We start from the raw sequence: 14,591 nt of genomic DNA on the forward strand, positions 1-14,591 counted from the left end.
TTAGTATATTCAGATAGCTAGGTGGGACAACCACATATCACAGTAGTTAGTATATTCAGATAGCTAGGTGGACAACCACATATCACAGTAGTTAGTATATTCAGATAGCTAGGTGGACAACCACATATCACAGTAGTTAGTATATTCATATTCAGATAGCTAGGTGGACAACCACATATCACAGTAGTTAGTATATTCAGATAGCTAGGTGGGACAACCACATATCACAGTAGTTAGTATATTCAGATAGCTAGGTGGGACAACCACATATCACAGTAGTTAGTATATTCAGATAGCTAGGTGGACAACCACATATCACAGTAGTTTGTATATTCATATAGCTAGGTGAGACAACCACATTACAGTAGTTAGTATATTCAGATAGCTAGGTGGACAACCACATTACAGTAGTTAGTATATTCAGATAGCTAGGTGAGACAACCACATATCACAGTAGTTTGTATATTCATATAGCTAGGTGAGACAACCACATATCACAGTAGTTAGTATATTCAGATAGCTAGGTGGACAACCACATATCACAGTAGTTAGTATATTCAGATAGCTAGGTGAGACAACCACATATCACAGTAGTTAGTATATTCAGATAGCTAGGTGGGACAACCACATATCTCAGTAGTTAGTATATTCAGATAGCTAGGTGGACAACCACATATCACAGTAGTTAGTATATTCAGATAGCTAGGTGAGACAACCACATTACAGTAGTTAGTATATTCAGATAGCTAGGTGAGACAACCACATATCACAGTAGTTAGTATATTCAGATAGCTAGGTGAGACAACCACATTACAGTAGTTAGTATATTCATATAGCTAGGTGGACAACCACATATCACAGTAGTTAGTATATTCAGATAGCTAGGTGAGACAACCACATATTACAGGACACCTGGTGTCCCAGGTCTAAATCAGTTCCTGATTAGAGGGGAATAACCCACCTGGTGTCCCAGGTCTAAATCAGTCCCTGATTAGAGGGGAATAACCCACCTGTTGTCCCAGGTCTAAATCAGTTCCTGATTAGAGGGGAATAACCCACCTGGTGTCCCAGGTCTAAATCAGTCCCTGATTAGAGGGGAATAACCCACCTGTTGTCCCAGGTCTAAATCAGTTCCTGATTAGAGGGGAATAACCCACCTGGTGTCCCAGGTCTAAATCAGTCCCTGATTAGAGGGGAATAACCCACCTGGTGTCCCAGGTCAAAATCAGTCCCCTTTGATGTTTGCAGAGAACGACAGACACACACAACAAGAGAGAATCACATAATCGCAAGCTCTTCTCACACACAGATACACGCCTGTGTCCGTTTTACCTTCAGTAAGGCTCTCTGGGCAGTAGGTGATGATGGTGTTGAGAAGAGGCAGAGTGTGAAGGTGAGAGAGTATGCCTGCTGGTCGTCCCTCCAAACTTCGAAGGAGGAGAGAGGAGAGCGCTGACAGGTCTTCTTTAGACTCTGCCTGAGACAGAGAGAAAGAGACAGAGAGAGAGAGACAGAGAGAGAGAGACAGAGAGAAAGAGACAGAGAGAGAGAAAGAGACAGAGAGAAAAAGACAGAGACAGAGAGACAGAGAGAAAGAGACCGAGAGAGACAGAGAGAAAGAGACCGAGAGAGACAGAGAGAAAGAGACCGAGAGAGACAGAGAGAGAGAAAGAGAGAGAGAGACGGAGAGAAAGAGACAGAGAGAGAAAGAGCCAGAGAGAAAGAGACAGAGAGAGAGAGAAAGAGAGACAGAGAGAGAGACAGAGAGAGAGACAGAGAGAGAGAGACAGAGAGAAAGAGAAAGAGAAAGAGACAGAGAGAGAGAGACAGAGAGAAAGAGCCAGAGAGAAAGAGCCAGAGAGAAAGAGCCAGAGAGAAAGAGAAAGAGACAGAGAGAAAGAGACAGAGAAAGAGAGAGAAAGAGACAGAGAGAGAGAAAGAGCCAGAGAGAAAGAGAAAGAGCCAGACAGAGACAGAGAGACAGAGACAGAGAGAAAGAGACAGACAGAGACAGAGACATAGACATAGACAGACAGAGACAGAGACAGAGACAGAGACATAGACATAGACAGAGACAGAGACATAGACAGAGACAGAGAAAGAGACAGACAGAGACAGACAGAGAAAGAGACAGACAGAGACAGAAAGAGACAGACAGAGACAGAGACAGAGAGTTTCAGGCTAGTGGCCAACCCTTCAAAAGGGCTTTATGTGTTGAGAGACCTCTACCCGAGGTATAACAAAGCCCAACCTTATATGAAATGGATGGTTGTGTAAAAAGCTCTGATATTGCTCAAATTAGGAATACAAGCAGTCAGTCGTCTGCCCTACATACACAAACAAACAGCATTAGAATATCTTAACGCATTTTGGACCTGTAAACACACAGATACAATATGCTAAAATATCAAATATGAATATTTATGATGAATGTAAACTTCACTTTATGGTAGCTGTTCAATACACAACTTTCTGAGTCAAATGTTCTCTCAGTCATTCCTGCATGGTCCTGCCTGGTACATACAGTATCACCTGTTGTGTGTTGAACGCCGACCCAAAACAATGAGTTAAGGGGGTGTCACAATATTAATCCATTTAACCACCATTACAGTCCAATATTTGGACACATCCATTTCATATGGAGGGGAGATGTTAGACATATGGAAAACCATGGTGGGGTTTGTTAAACCTCGGGTAACAACATTTTGGGGCCACTAGCCTATTCAGTATGGATGTGTACCTGTGACAGCATTAAAGCAGCAGTATGACTGGGTAAAGGGCTGTGGTCATGTAGGGTGTAGATCTGCCCCGGACCAGAGGGGGGCAGTGTTTCTCTGAGTACTGCCGAGGTCAACACAGTCAGCTGCTCCACAGAGGAAGACACACAAAGTGACAGCAGACGGTCATGCAGCTCCACTGGCAGCCTGTGGACAACACATATACACAGGTTACCATGACAACACGCTACTGCGTTTCAGCCCAGCTATAAAACACATGAAAATTCAACTATGGTCTTCCATTCTTTACAGATATGACAGCCCAACACCTGCAACCCTCTCCAGGACCAGAGAGACACACAGTCTTACTGTACTAGGTGCTAGGGTTTAGGGTGTAGGGTACCTCCTAGTGTACTAGGTTGAGGCCATGATCAGGTGTAGTCAGTTAGGGTTTAGGGTGTAGGGTACCTCCTAGTGTACTAGGTGGAGGCCATGATCAGGTGTAGTCAGTTAGGGTTTAGGGTATAGGGTACCTCCTAGTGTAGTAGGTGGAGGCCATGATCAGGTGTAGTCAGCTAGGGTTTAGGGTGTAGGGTACCTCCTAGTGTACTAGGTGGAGGCCATGGTCAGGTGTAGTTAGGGTGTAGGGTTTAGGGTGTATGGTGTAGGGTTTAGCATGTAGGGTACCTCCTAGTGTACTAGGTGGAGGCCATGATCAGGTGTAGTTATTTAGGGTTTAGGGTGTAGGGTACCTCCTACTGTACTTGGTTGAGGCCATGATCAGGTGTAGTCAGTTAGGGTTTAGGGTTTAGGGTGTAGGGTACCTCCTAGTGTACTAGGTTGAGGCCATGATCAGGTGTAGTCAGTTAGGGTTTAGGGTGTAGGGTTTAGGGTGTAGGGTACCTCCTAGTGTACTAGGTTGAGGCCATGATCAGGTGTAGTCATTTAGGGTGTAGGGTACCTCCTAGTGTACTTGGTTGAGGCCATGATCAGGTGTAGTCTCTGGAGTGAGTCGATGACATCATGGCCGTGTTCTTTACCCATCAGCTGCTTGGTGATCCTGCAGTAGAACTTCTGTAGCTCCTCCTCCCCGATCTCCCTGGAAACAACATCACAGCAGTCACCTTCATGCAGCTACGGGTCAGTGGTGAACGACTCCAGAGAGGTGTACTACAAGGCAGGGTCAATGAGTTAGCCAGCTAACTTTGATTATCAGAAATAACTGTTGATTTTCTGATTTATTATGAAACCTAAACTTGTTGGTTGTTGAATCAATTAGACGACGCCCATTTCAAGCTTATCTTTAAAAAAAATATTTTCAGAATAATTTGGCAAGTTAGCTGTGTAAAGGCGACTACAAGCTACTCTCTGGTTATCTACGTGCGTAACTGCACATAGGTGGAGTCGTTGTTTTGAGGGCAGGGGAATCTTTTTGTTGCGTCCCACCCAGAGAGGAAGTCAGTGTCGTGGATATCCACTAGGGGGAGCCAGACTGCGAGAGGCCTTGTGTAGTGGATATCCACTAGAGGGAACCAGAGTAGCCGAGGCACTCTTTTTGACTCTGGCTAATGACGACTATTATACTTCTGGATCCGGTGTTATATGCCTGTTTACAGATGCTAACTACATGTCAGGCTAGTCTGGTGTTATATGCCCGTTTACAGATGCTAGCTACATGTCAGGCTAGTCTGGTGTTATATGCCTGTTTACAGATGCTAGCTACATGTCAGGCTAGTCTGGTGTTATATGCCTGTTTACAGATGCTAGCTACATGTCAGGCTAGTCTGGTGTTATATGCCTGTTTACAGATGCTAGCTACATGTCAGGCTAGTCTGGTGTTATATGCCTGTTTACAGATGCTTGCTACATGTCAGGCTAGTCTGGTGTTATATGACCGTTTACAGATGCTAGCTACATGTCAGGCTAGTCTGGTGTTATATGCCTGTTTACAGATGCTTGCTACATGTCAGGCTAGTCTGGTGTTATATGACCATTTACAGATGCTAGCTACATGTCAGGCTAGTCTGGTGTTATATGACCATTTACAGATGCTAGCTACATGTCAGGCTAGTCTGGTGTTATATGCCCGTTTACCCGCCAAAGCCCCCACCATTTCTCCTTTACCCAAATCCAGATAGCCGATGTTCTGAAAGAGCTGCAAAATCTGGACCCCTACAAATCAGCCGGGCTAGACAATCTGGACCCTCTCTTTCTAAAATTATCTGCAGAAATTGTTGCAACCCCTATTACTAGCCTGTTCAACCTCTCTTTCGTATTGTCTGATTCCTAAAGATTGGAAAGCTGCCGCGGTCATCCCCTGCTTCAAAGGGGGTGACACTCTAGACCCAAACTGCTACAGACCAATATCTATCCTACCCTCGTCTTTCTAAGGTCTTCGAAAGCCAAGTTAGCAAACAGATTACTGACCATTTCGAATCCCACCAGACCTTCTCCGCTATGCAATCTGGTTTCAGAGCTGGTCATGGGTGCACCTCAGCCACGCTCAAGGTTCTAAACGACATCATAACCGCCATCGATAAGAGACATTACTGTGCAGCCGTATTCATCGACCTGGCCAAGGCTTTCGACTCTGTCAATCACAACATTCTTATTGGCAGACTCGACAGCCTTGGTTTCTCAAATGATTGCCTCGCCTGGTTTACCAACTACTTCTCTGATAGAGTTCAGTGTGTCAAATCGGAGGGCCTGTTGTCTGGACCTCTGACAGTCTCTATGGGTGTGCCACAGGGTTCAATTCTTGGGCCGACTCTCTTTTCTGTATACATCAATGATGTTGCTCTTGCTGCTGGTGATTCTCTGATCCACCTCTACGCAGACGACACCATTCTGTATACTTCTGGCCCCTCCTTGGACACTGTGTTAACTAACCTCCAGACGAGCTTCAATGCCATACAACTCTCCTTCCGTGGCCTCCAACTGCTCTTAAACGCAAGTAAAACTAAATGCATGCTTTTCAATCGATCGCTGCCCCAACCTGCTCGCCCGTCCAGCATCACTACTCTGGACGGCTCTGACTTAGAATACGTGGACAACTACAAATACCTGGGTGTCTGGTTAGACTGTAAACTCTCCTTCCAGACTCACATTAAGCATCTCCAATCCAAAATTAAATCTAGAATCGGCTTCCTATTTCGCAACAAAGCATCCTTCACTCATGCTGCCAAACATACCCTCGTAAAACTGATCATCCTACCGATCCTCGACTTTGGTGATGTCATCTATAAAATAGCCTCCAACACTCTACTCAACAAACTGGATGCAGTCGATCACAGTGCCATCCGTTTTGTCACCAAAGCCCCATACACTACCCACCATTGTGACCTGTACACTCTCGTTGGTTGGCCCTCGCTTCATACTCGTCACCAGACCCACTGGCTCCAGGTTATCTACAAGTCTCTACTAGGTAAAGCCCCGCCTTATCTCAGCTCACTGGTCACCATAGCAGCACCCACTCGTAGCACGCGCTCCAGCAGGTATACCTCACCTGTCACCCCCAAAGCCAATTCCTCCTTTGGTCGTCTTTCCTTCCAGTTCTCTGCTGCCCATGACTGGAACGAATTGCAAAAATCTCTGAAGCTGGAGACTCACATCTCCCTCACTAGCTTTAAGCACCAGCTGTCAGAGCAGTTTACAGATCACTGCACCTGTACTTAGCCTATCTGTAAACAGCCCATCTATATACCTACCTCATCCCCATACTGGTATTTATTTATTTTGCTCCTTTGCACCCCAGTATCTCTACCTGCACATTCATCTTCGGCCGATCTACCATTCCAGTGTTTTAATTGCTATATTGTAATTACTTCGCCACCATGGCCTATTTATTTCCTAACTTACCTCATTTGCACTCACTGTATATAGACTTTTTGTTTTCTTTTGTTCTACTGTTTTATTGACTGTATGTTTTGTTTATTCCATGTGTAACTCTGTGTTGTTGTTTGTGTCTCACTGCTTTGCTTTATCTTGGCCAGGTCGCAGTTGTAAATGAGAACTTCTTCTCAACTAACCTACCTGGTTAAATAAAGGTGTTCTCAACTAACCTACCTGGTTAAATAAAGGTGTTCTCAACTAACCTACCTGGTTAAATAAAGGTGTTCTCAACTAACCTACCTGGTTAAATAAAGGTGTTCTCAACTAACCTACCTGGTTAAATAAAGGTGTTCTCAACTAACCTACCTGGTTAAATAAAGGTGTTCTCAACTAACCTACCTGGTTAAATAAAGGTGTTCTCAACTAACCTACCTGGTTAAATAAAGGTGTTCTCAACTAACCTACCTGGTTAAATAAAGGTGTTCTCAACTAGCCTACCTGGTTAAATAAAGGTGTTCTCAACTAGCCTACCTGGTTAAATAAAGGTGTTCTCAACTAGCCTACCTGGTTAAATAAAGGTGTTCTCAACTAGCCTACCTGGTTAAATAAAGGTGTTCTCAACTAGCCTACCTGGTTAAATAAAGGTGTTCTCAACTAGCCTACCTGGTTAAATAAAGGTGTTCTCAACTAACCTACCTGGTTAAATAAAGGTGTTCTCAACTAGCCTACCTGGTTAAATAAAGGTGTTCTCAACTAGCCTACCTGGTTAAATAAAGGTGTTCTCAACTAACCTACCTGGTTAAATAAAGGTGTTCTCAACTAGCCTACCTGGTTAAATAAAGGTGTTCTCAACTAACCTACCTGGTTAAATAAAGGTGTTCTCAACTAACCTACCTGGTTAAATAAAGGTGTTCTCAACTAGCCTACCTGGTTAAATAAAGGTGTTCTCAACTAGCCTACCTGGTTAAATAAAGGTGTTCTCAACTAGCCTACCTGGTTAAATAAAGGTGTTCTCAACTAGCCTACCTGGTTAAATAAAGGTGTTCTCAACTAACCTACCTGGTTAAATAAAGGTGTTCTCAACTAACCTACCTGGTTAAATAAAGGTGAAATAAATCAATTAAATAAACAGCCATTTTAATTGTATTTGTTTTCTGTAATATTGAAGAGTGGGACAACATTCCACAATCAACAGCCTGATCAACTCCATACGAAGGAGATGCGCTGCATGAGGACAATTGTGGTCACAACAGATACTGACGGGTTCTTAACCACGCCCCTACCCCTTTTTTCAAGTATCTGTATTCTCAGTCATGTGACATCTATTGATTAGGGCCTAAAATATTTTACTTAAATTTACTGATTATCTTCTAGTAACTCACTAAAATCTTTGAAATGGTTGCGTTTATATTTTTGTTCAGTGTACCTTGCAACTCGGTTTGTTAGTTGCGCAGTGACAAGAGCAAGTTAACACCAAACAACATGACAGCAGCGGGGTACGACGGACAGAAGCAGGCGGAGAACAGTGTCCTTTCCCCGGCTTGACTCTGTTCTGCACACCGCTAACTGCCGGGTCTTACCTGGCTTGTTTGATCAAACTCTCTGTTCCTGCTGAATACATCGTAGCAGTTCAGACAAGTTGTCCGCTGGGGAAATATGTCCGACTGACAATCACGTGAATCCTCTACTAGTTCCGCGTTTGTCAGCGAGCCTGCCCCGTTTACACCGTGACGTATTTCATTACGCTTTATTTTTTAACCAGGCAAGTCAGAACAAATACTTATTTACAATGACGGCCTACCCCGGACAACACCGGACGATGCCCTATGGGGACTCCCAATCATGGCCGGATGTGATACAGCCAGGGACCGTAGTGATGCTTATTGTACTGAGATGCAGTGGCTTAGACCGCTGCGCCACTCGGACATCTTCACGGTGATCACTGTTCCAGGGACATCAGCTTATAGAAAATCCAATATGGCTGCCAACGAATGACAAAAAATAGATATATTATTTTGTATTATTATTATTTTATTAACACCAAATCAATACAAAAAGTACATGGGGAAAACAAGTATATATAAAGAATATACAAAGGATATTTGGGCTAAGGGGCGGGGCTGGGGGCGGGGCTAAGGGGTACAATATCACATTACACAATGACCTTAAGGGGCGGGGCTGGGGGCGGGGCTAAGGGGTACAATATCACATTACACAATGACCTTAAGGGGCGGGGCTAAGGGGCGGGGCTAAGGGGTACAATATCACATTACACAATGACCTTAAGGGGCGGGGCTGGGGGCGGGGCTAAGGGGTACAATATCACATTACACAATGACCTTAAGGGGCGGGGCTAAGGGGCGGGGCTAAGGGGTACAATATCACATTACACAATGACCTTAAGGGGCGGGGCCAAGGGGCGGGGCTAAGGGGCGGGGCTAAGGGGTACAATATCACATTACACAATGACCTTAAGGGGCGGGGCTAAGGGGCGGGGCTAAGGGGTACAATATCACATTACACAATGACCTTAAGGGGCTGGGGGCGGGGCTAAGGGGTACAATATCACATTACACAATGACCTTAAGCGGCGGGGCTAAGGGGCGGGGCTAAGGGGTACAATATCACATTACACAATGACCTTAAGGGGCGGGGCTGGGGGCGGGGCTAAGGGGCGGGGCTAAGGGGTACAATATCACATTACACAATGACCTTAAGGGGCGGGGCTAAGGGGCGGGGCTAAGGGGTACAATATCACATTACACAATGACCTTAAGGGGCGGGGCTAAGGGGCGGGGCTAAGGGGTACAATATCACATTACACAATGACCTTAAGGGGCGGGGCTAAGGGGCGGGGCTAAGGGGTACAATATCACATTACACAATGACCTTAAGGGGCGGGGCTGGGGGCAGGGCTAAGGGGTACAATATCACATTACACAATGACCTTAAGGGGCGGGGCTGGGGGCGGGGCTAAGGGGTACAATATCACATTACACAATGACCTTAAGGGGCGGGGCTAAGGGGGCGGGGCTAAGGGGCGGGGCTAAGGGGCGGGGCTAAGGGGCGTACACACATTTATCATCTAACAGCTATTTAATTGTCTTAAAATAATGTTCAATTTATTTTTGCAAGGTAATAAAATGTTTTGTTTGTAAATGTACATTTGTGAATATGAAATTAATTACATAAAATAGTTTCAACTTCTTTCTATCCTCAGTAAAGAATCCAAGCAGTACATCTCTCCATAATAGTGTAAAATCTTCATAAATGTGCTTGATTATACATCTACTGATGTCAGATTCCTTACATGAATTCAATGCCAAAAAAGATGCAACACTGTTTCTTAAGCTGCTCTGACAGCTGGTGCTTAAAGTGAGGGAGATATAAGTCTCCAACTTCAGTGATTTTTGCAATTCGTTCCAGTCAGCAGTGAACTGGAAGGAAAGGCGACCAAAGGAGGAATTGGCTTTGGGGGTGACAGGTGAGGTATACCTGCTGGAGCTCGTGATACGGATGGGTGTTGCTATGGTGACCACGGGGGCTGAGGGGCTCTACCTAGCAAAAATGTATAGATGACCTGGAGCCAGTGGGTATGGAGACGAATATGTAGCGAGGGCCAGCCGACGAGAGCATACAGGTCACAGTTGTGGGTAGTATATGGGGCTTTGGTGACAAAACGGATGGCACTGTGATAGACTGCATCCAATTTGCTGAGTAGAGTGTTGGAGGCTATTTTGTAAATGACATCGCTGAAGTCGAGGATCGGTAGGATGGTCAATATTGCTATTAAAATAGTAGTCACTTAAAGGAAAGGGTAATTGTTTACAAGTTGCCAGCTATCCCATAAAACGTGCAATTCAAATAAATAATCATACAAATGATGGATATTAAACTTTTAGGTAGATATAAGTGTTTTATATAGGTTGACAGCTTAAATTCTTGTTAATCTAATTGCACTGTCCGATTTACAGTAGCTATTACAGCGAAAAGCATGCCAATGCGATTGTTTGAGGACGGCGCCCCACATCAAAATATTTTTCAACCGGAACAGGCTTCATAAATTCACAAATTGCGATTAAATATTCACTTATTTTTTTAAATCTTCAAACTATAATATTTCTTAAGGAAAGAAGTATGTTCAATAGGAAACCTATTTTAGCAGGTGCGTCCTGTCTTCATTGGCATGCAAACACGAATTTCCAAGACTGTGTCCCTGTACAAAAACTGATATTTCTTATTCATTTTGGAAGTTACAGGCCTGAAACCTTGAACATAGACTGCTGACACCCGGTGGAAGCCATAGGAATTGCATCCTGGGAGCTAGAATTGAGTTTGCCCTTATACTTGTCATTGTAAGAGCATGGTCTCTCAAAAAAATATATTCTGGTTGGTTTTGCTTTGGATTTTCTCCTACCATATCTATTGTATTATATTCTCCTACATTATCCTAATGCTTCTACAAACTTCAACGTGTTTTCTTTCCAATGGTACCATATGAATGGCTCCAGGACCTGAGTAACAGGCAGTTTACTTTGGGCATGTCATTGAGGCGGAAACTGAGAAAAAGGGGCCTGGCCCTAAGAAGTAAAACAAAGCCGTGTTAGACAGGATTACCCTGCACATACTGACCAGCTCCAATAGAAAGCCTTGTTAGACAGGATTACCCTGCACATACTGACCAGCTCCAATAGAAAGCATTGTTAGACAGGATTACCGTGCACATACTGACCAGCTCCAATAGAAAGCCTTGTTAGACAGGATTACCGTGCACATACTGACCAGCTCCAATAGAAAGCCTTGTTAGACAGGATTACCCTGCACATACTGACCAGCTCCAATAGAAAGCCTTGTTAGACAGGATTACCGTGCACATACTGACCAGCTCCAATAGAAAGCCTTGTTAGACAGGATTACCGTGCACATACTGACCAGCTCCAATAGAAAGCCTTGTTAGACAGGATTACCGTGCACATACTGACCAGCTCCAATAGAAAGCCTTGTTAGACAGGATTACCGTGCACATACTGACCAGCTCCAATAGAAAGCCTTGTTAGACAGGATTACCCTGCACATACTGACCAGCTCCAATAGACAGAAGGTGTTACATGGCAGACCAATCCAAACTCATCACTCAGCATGTCCGGGAAGGTTGCTGACTTTTTCTGTGGCTAAACCAACTATTAATTTAACAATGTTATTCGTATTTACTGATGTCCCATTTTTTACATTTATCCCAAACCATATTCTTTCATCATACATTTTCTGGGTTTGAGGACTACAAGATGCCGAGCTCTATAGGATTAACAATGGTGTCAGCTAGAGATGATCTGCAGGATCAATACCTTTCCATGGTTATCACAACATCAGGCAAGGGTGAGCCTCCATGGTTACCACAACATCAGGACAGGGTGAGCCTCCATGGTTACCACAACATCAGGCAAGGGTGAGCCTCCATGGTTATCACAACATCAGGACAGGGTGAGCCTCCATGGTTATCACAACATCAGGACAGGGTGAGCCTCCATGGTTATCACAACATCAGGACAGGGTGAGCCTCCATGGTTACCACAACGTCACGCCAGGGTGTAGTGTGCCTCCACTGAGTTTCGTAAATTTTGACACCTCCACTGTAGTGCTCTATAATGGCTCATATACAAAGATGAGTCCTCTATCTATCTCTATGGGCTCTCCACAGTGGCTTCACAGTCTATGCAAAACGGAACTAGGTAGAGTTCTACGCAAACAAACCTCCGCCGGGTCCCTTCCAGATCCATTGTATAGACTGTGTCAAATGGAAATGGTGACAAATATGGGAAATAAAATGTAAGAACAATTGATTCTCTCTCCCTCCCTCTCTCTCTCTCTGTCTCTCCCCCTCCCTCTCTCTCTCTCTGTCTCTCCCCCTCCCTCTCTCTCTCTCTGTCTCTCGCTCAATTCAATTCGCTTTATTGACATGACGTAACAATGTACATATTGCCAAAGCTTATTTGGGATATTTACAATATAAAAATAAATAAAAATGAGAATCCAAATTGTCAACGGGACAACAGTAACAACAATAACCAAGGGTCAAAATAACCCTACATTGAACAATAACAATAAGCATACAGTAGAGGACATGTGCAGGTTGATTGGTCTGTCAGACATTGTCCCTCATCTTATGGCAGGCAGCAATGTAGTGGGCTGCCAACCCACAGCTCTCTGCGTCCTCCCCCAACAGGACGGGTAGCCTACTCTCATCAGAGAGGTCTTCAATGTAGTGGGCTGCCAACCCACAGCTCTCTGCGTCCTCCCCCAACAGGACGGGTAGCCTACTCTCATCAGAGAGGTCTTCAATGTAGTGGGCTGCCAACCCACAGCTCTCTGCGTCCTCCCCCAACAGGACGGGTAGCCTACTCTCATCAGAGAGGTCTTCAATGTAGTGGGCTGCCAACCCACAGCTCTCTGCGTCCTCCCCCAACAGGACGGGTAGCCTATCCTCATCAGAGAGGTCTTCAATGTAGTGGGCTGCCAACCCACAGCTCTCTGCGTCCTCCCCCAACAGGACGGGTAGCCTATCCTCATCAGAGAGGTCTCTCTGTGTCCTCCCCCAACAGGACGGGTAGCCTATCCTCATCAGAGAGGTCTCTCTGTGTCCTCCCCCAACAGGACGGGTAGCCTGTCCCTCCCCCAACAGGACGGGTAGTCTATCCTCATCAGAGAGGTCTCTCTGCGTCCTCCCCCAACAGGACGGGTAGCCTATCCTCATCAGAGAGGTCTTTGAAACCTTAAATAAGGGTTTCAAATTTGGGAAAATGACACTCTAATTGTTTTATATTTTTTAAACATTTTGTCAGGAAATGCAGCTCGGTCTCAGGTTCTGCTATTGTGCAGTAGTTGCACAGCCTTTCCTCTACAGGGAGCCAGGTTTTCCTGTGTCTACCCTTCTCAATGGCAAGGCTGTGCTCACTGAGCCTCTCTCTCTCTCTCTCTCTCTCTCTGTCTCTCTCTCTCTCTCTCTCTGTCTCTCTCTCTCTCTCTCTGTTTCTCTCTCTCTCTCTCTCTCTCTGTCTCTCTCTCTCTCTCTCTCTCTCTCTCTCTCTGTCTCTCTCTCTCTCTCTCTGTTTCTCTCTCTCTCTCTCTCTCTCTGTGTCTCTCTCTTCTCTCTCCTCTCTCTCTCTCTCTCGCTCTCTGTCTCTCTCTCTCTGTTTCTCTCTCTCTGTCTCTCTCTCTTCTCTGTCCTCTCTCTCTTGTCTCTCTGTCTCTCTCTCTCTGTCTCTCTCTCTCTCTCCTCTCTCTCTCTCTCTCTCTCCCCTCTCTCTCTCTCTCTCTCTCTCTCTCTGTCTCTCTCTCTCTATATATATATATCTCAATTTCAATTCAAGGGGGCGTTATTGGCTCTTTCACACCCCACTGCTCAGCACGATTGCAGCTTGTTATTTTCACCCTCACCCGCCCCCGCTCTTTCTGTGTGTGTGTGGCAGGTGACATTTTGGTAGTATAAATTTACTTTCTCAGTCCAGCTGATCTGTCCTCAGATAAAACATCAGTTTTGTTTAGAATGGAGTAAATCTCTCTCTCTCTCTCTCTCTCTCTCTCTCTCTCTCCTCTCTCTCTCTCTCTCTCTCTCTCATCTCTCTCTCTCTCTCTCTCTCTCTCTCTCTCTCTCTCTCTCTCTCTCTCTCTCTCTCTCTCTCTCTCTCTCTCTCTCTCTCTCTCTTCTCTCTCTCCTCTCTCTCTCTCTCTCTCTCTCCTCTCTCTCTCTCTCTCTCAGAGCAGCATTAGATGCCTGGGTGTCAGCGACTCTACTGTCAGTTCGTCGTCTTTGTCAGGTAAATAACTTTCATTCATTTATGTTTTCAACTGCTAAGCAACAGCTGGGTGAAGATGTAAAGATTTAAATAGTTTAATTATCAAATGGTGATGTGTCTCAGTTTAAACCAAAACGATGGAGAGGAGAGAACTGGGGGAGAGAAACAGAGACTACAGGGAAACAGAAAGATAGAGTGAATGCCAATCTGCCGTAGAGAGAGAGAAATGGAGGAGAGAAACAGTATATAG

The 14,591-nt window shown here is 45.0% G+C and overlaps 2 protein-coding genes across 4 annotated transcripts in view; one reads left to right on the forward strand and one right to left on the reverse strand.

Annotated features, from left to right (window-relative positions):
• The window catches only part of LOC109882469 (AP-5 complex subunit zeta-1), a 42,469-nt gene extending 34,166 nt beyond the window's left edge, over nucleotides 1–8,303 (reverse strand). Inside the window, exons 1-4 of one of the 2 annotated variants that reach the window (XM_031814078.1) lie at nucleotides 8,129–8,303; nucleotides 3,679–3,816; nucleotides 2,741–2,924; nucleotides 1,333–1,477 (exon numbers count right to left, since the gene is read on the reverse strand). In XM_031814078.1, coding sequence (XP_031669938.1) covers nucleotides 1,333–1,477; nucleotides 2,741–2,924; nucleotides 3,679–3,816; nucleotides 8,129–8,169 — 508 coding nt within the window. In that variant the 5' untranslated portion in view covers nucleotides 8,170–8,303. Of the gene's footprint in view, nucleotides 1–1,332; nucleotides 1,478–2,740; nucleotides 2,925–3,315; nucleotides 3,321–3,678; nucleotides 3,817–8,128 lie in introns of those variants that run through there. The other variant, XM_031814079.1, reaches the window with a different exon arrangement.
• A 5,944-nt stretch (nucleotides 8,304–14,247) lies between these two features.
• LOC109882471 (caspase recruitment domain-containing protein 11-like) overlaps nucleotides 14,248–14,591 on the forward strand; it is a 64,434-nt gene continuing 64,090 nt past the window's right edge. For both annotated transcript variants that reach the window (XR_004206845.1, XM_031814203.1), the window contains exon 1: nucleotides 14,248–14,362. The gene's annotated coding sequence lies outside the window, so the exon portion shown is untranslated. The remainder of the gene's footprint in view (nucleotides 14,363–14,591) is intronic.

The sequence above is a fragment of the Oncorhynchus kisutch genome, unplaced genomic scaffold (assembly GCF_002021735.2).
Source record: "Oncorhynchus kisutch isolate 150728-3 unplaced genomic scaffold, Okis_V2 Okis06b-Okis10b_hom, whole genome shotgun sequence".
Classification (NCBI taxonomy): domain Eukaryota; kingdom Metazoa; phylum Chordata; class Actinopteri; order Salmoniformes; family Salmonidae; genus Oncorhynchus; species Oncorhynchus kisutch.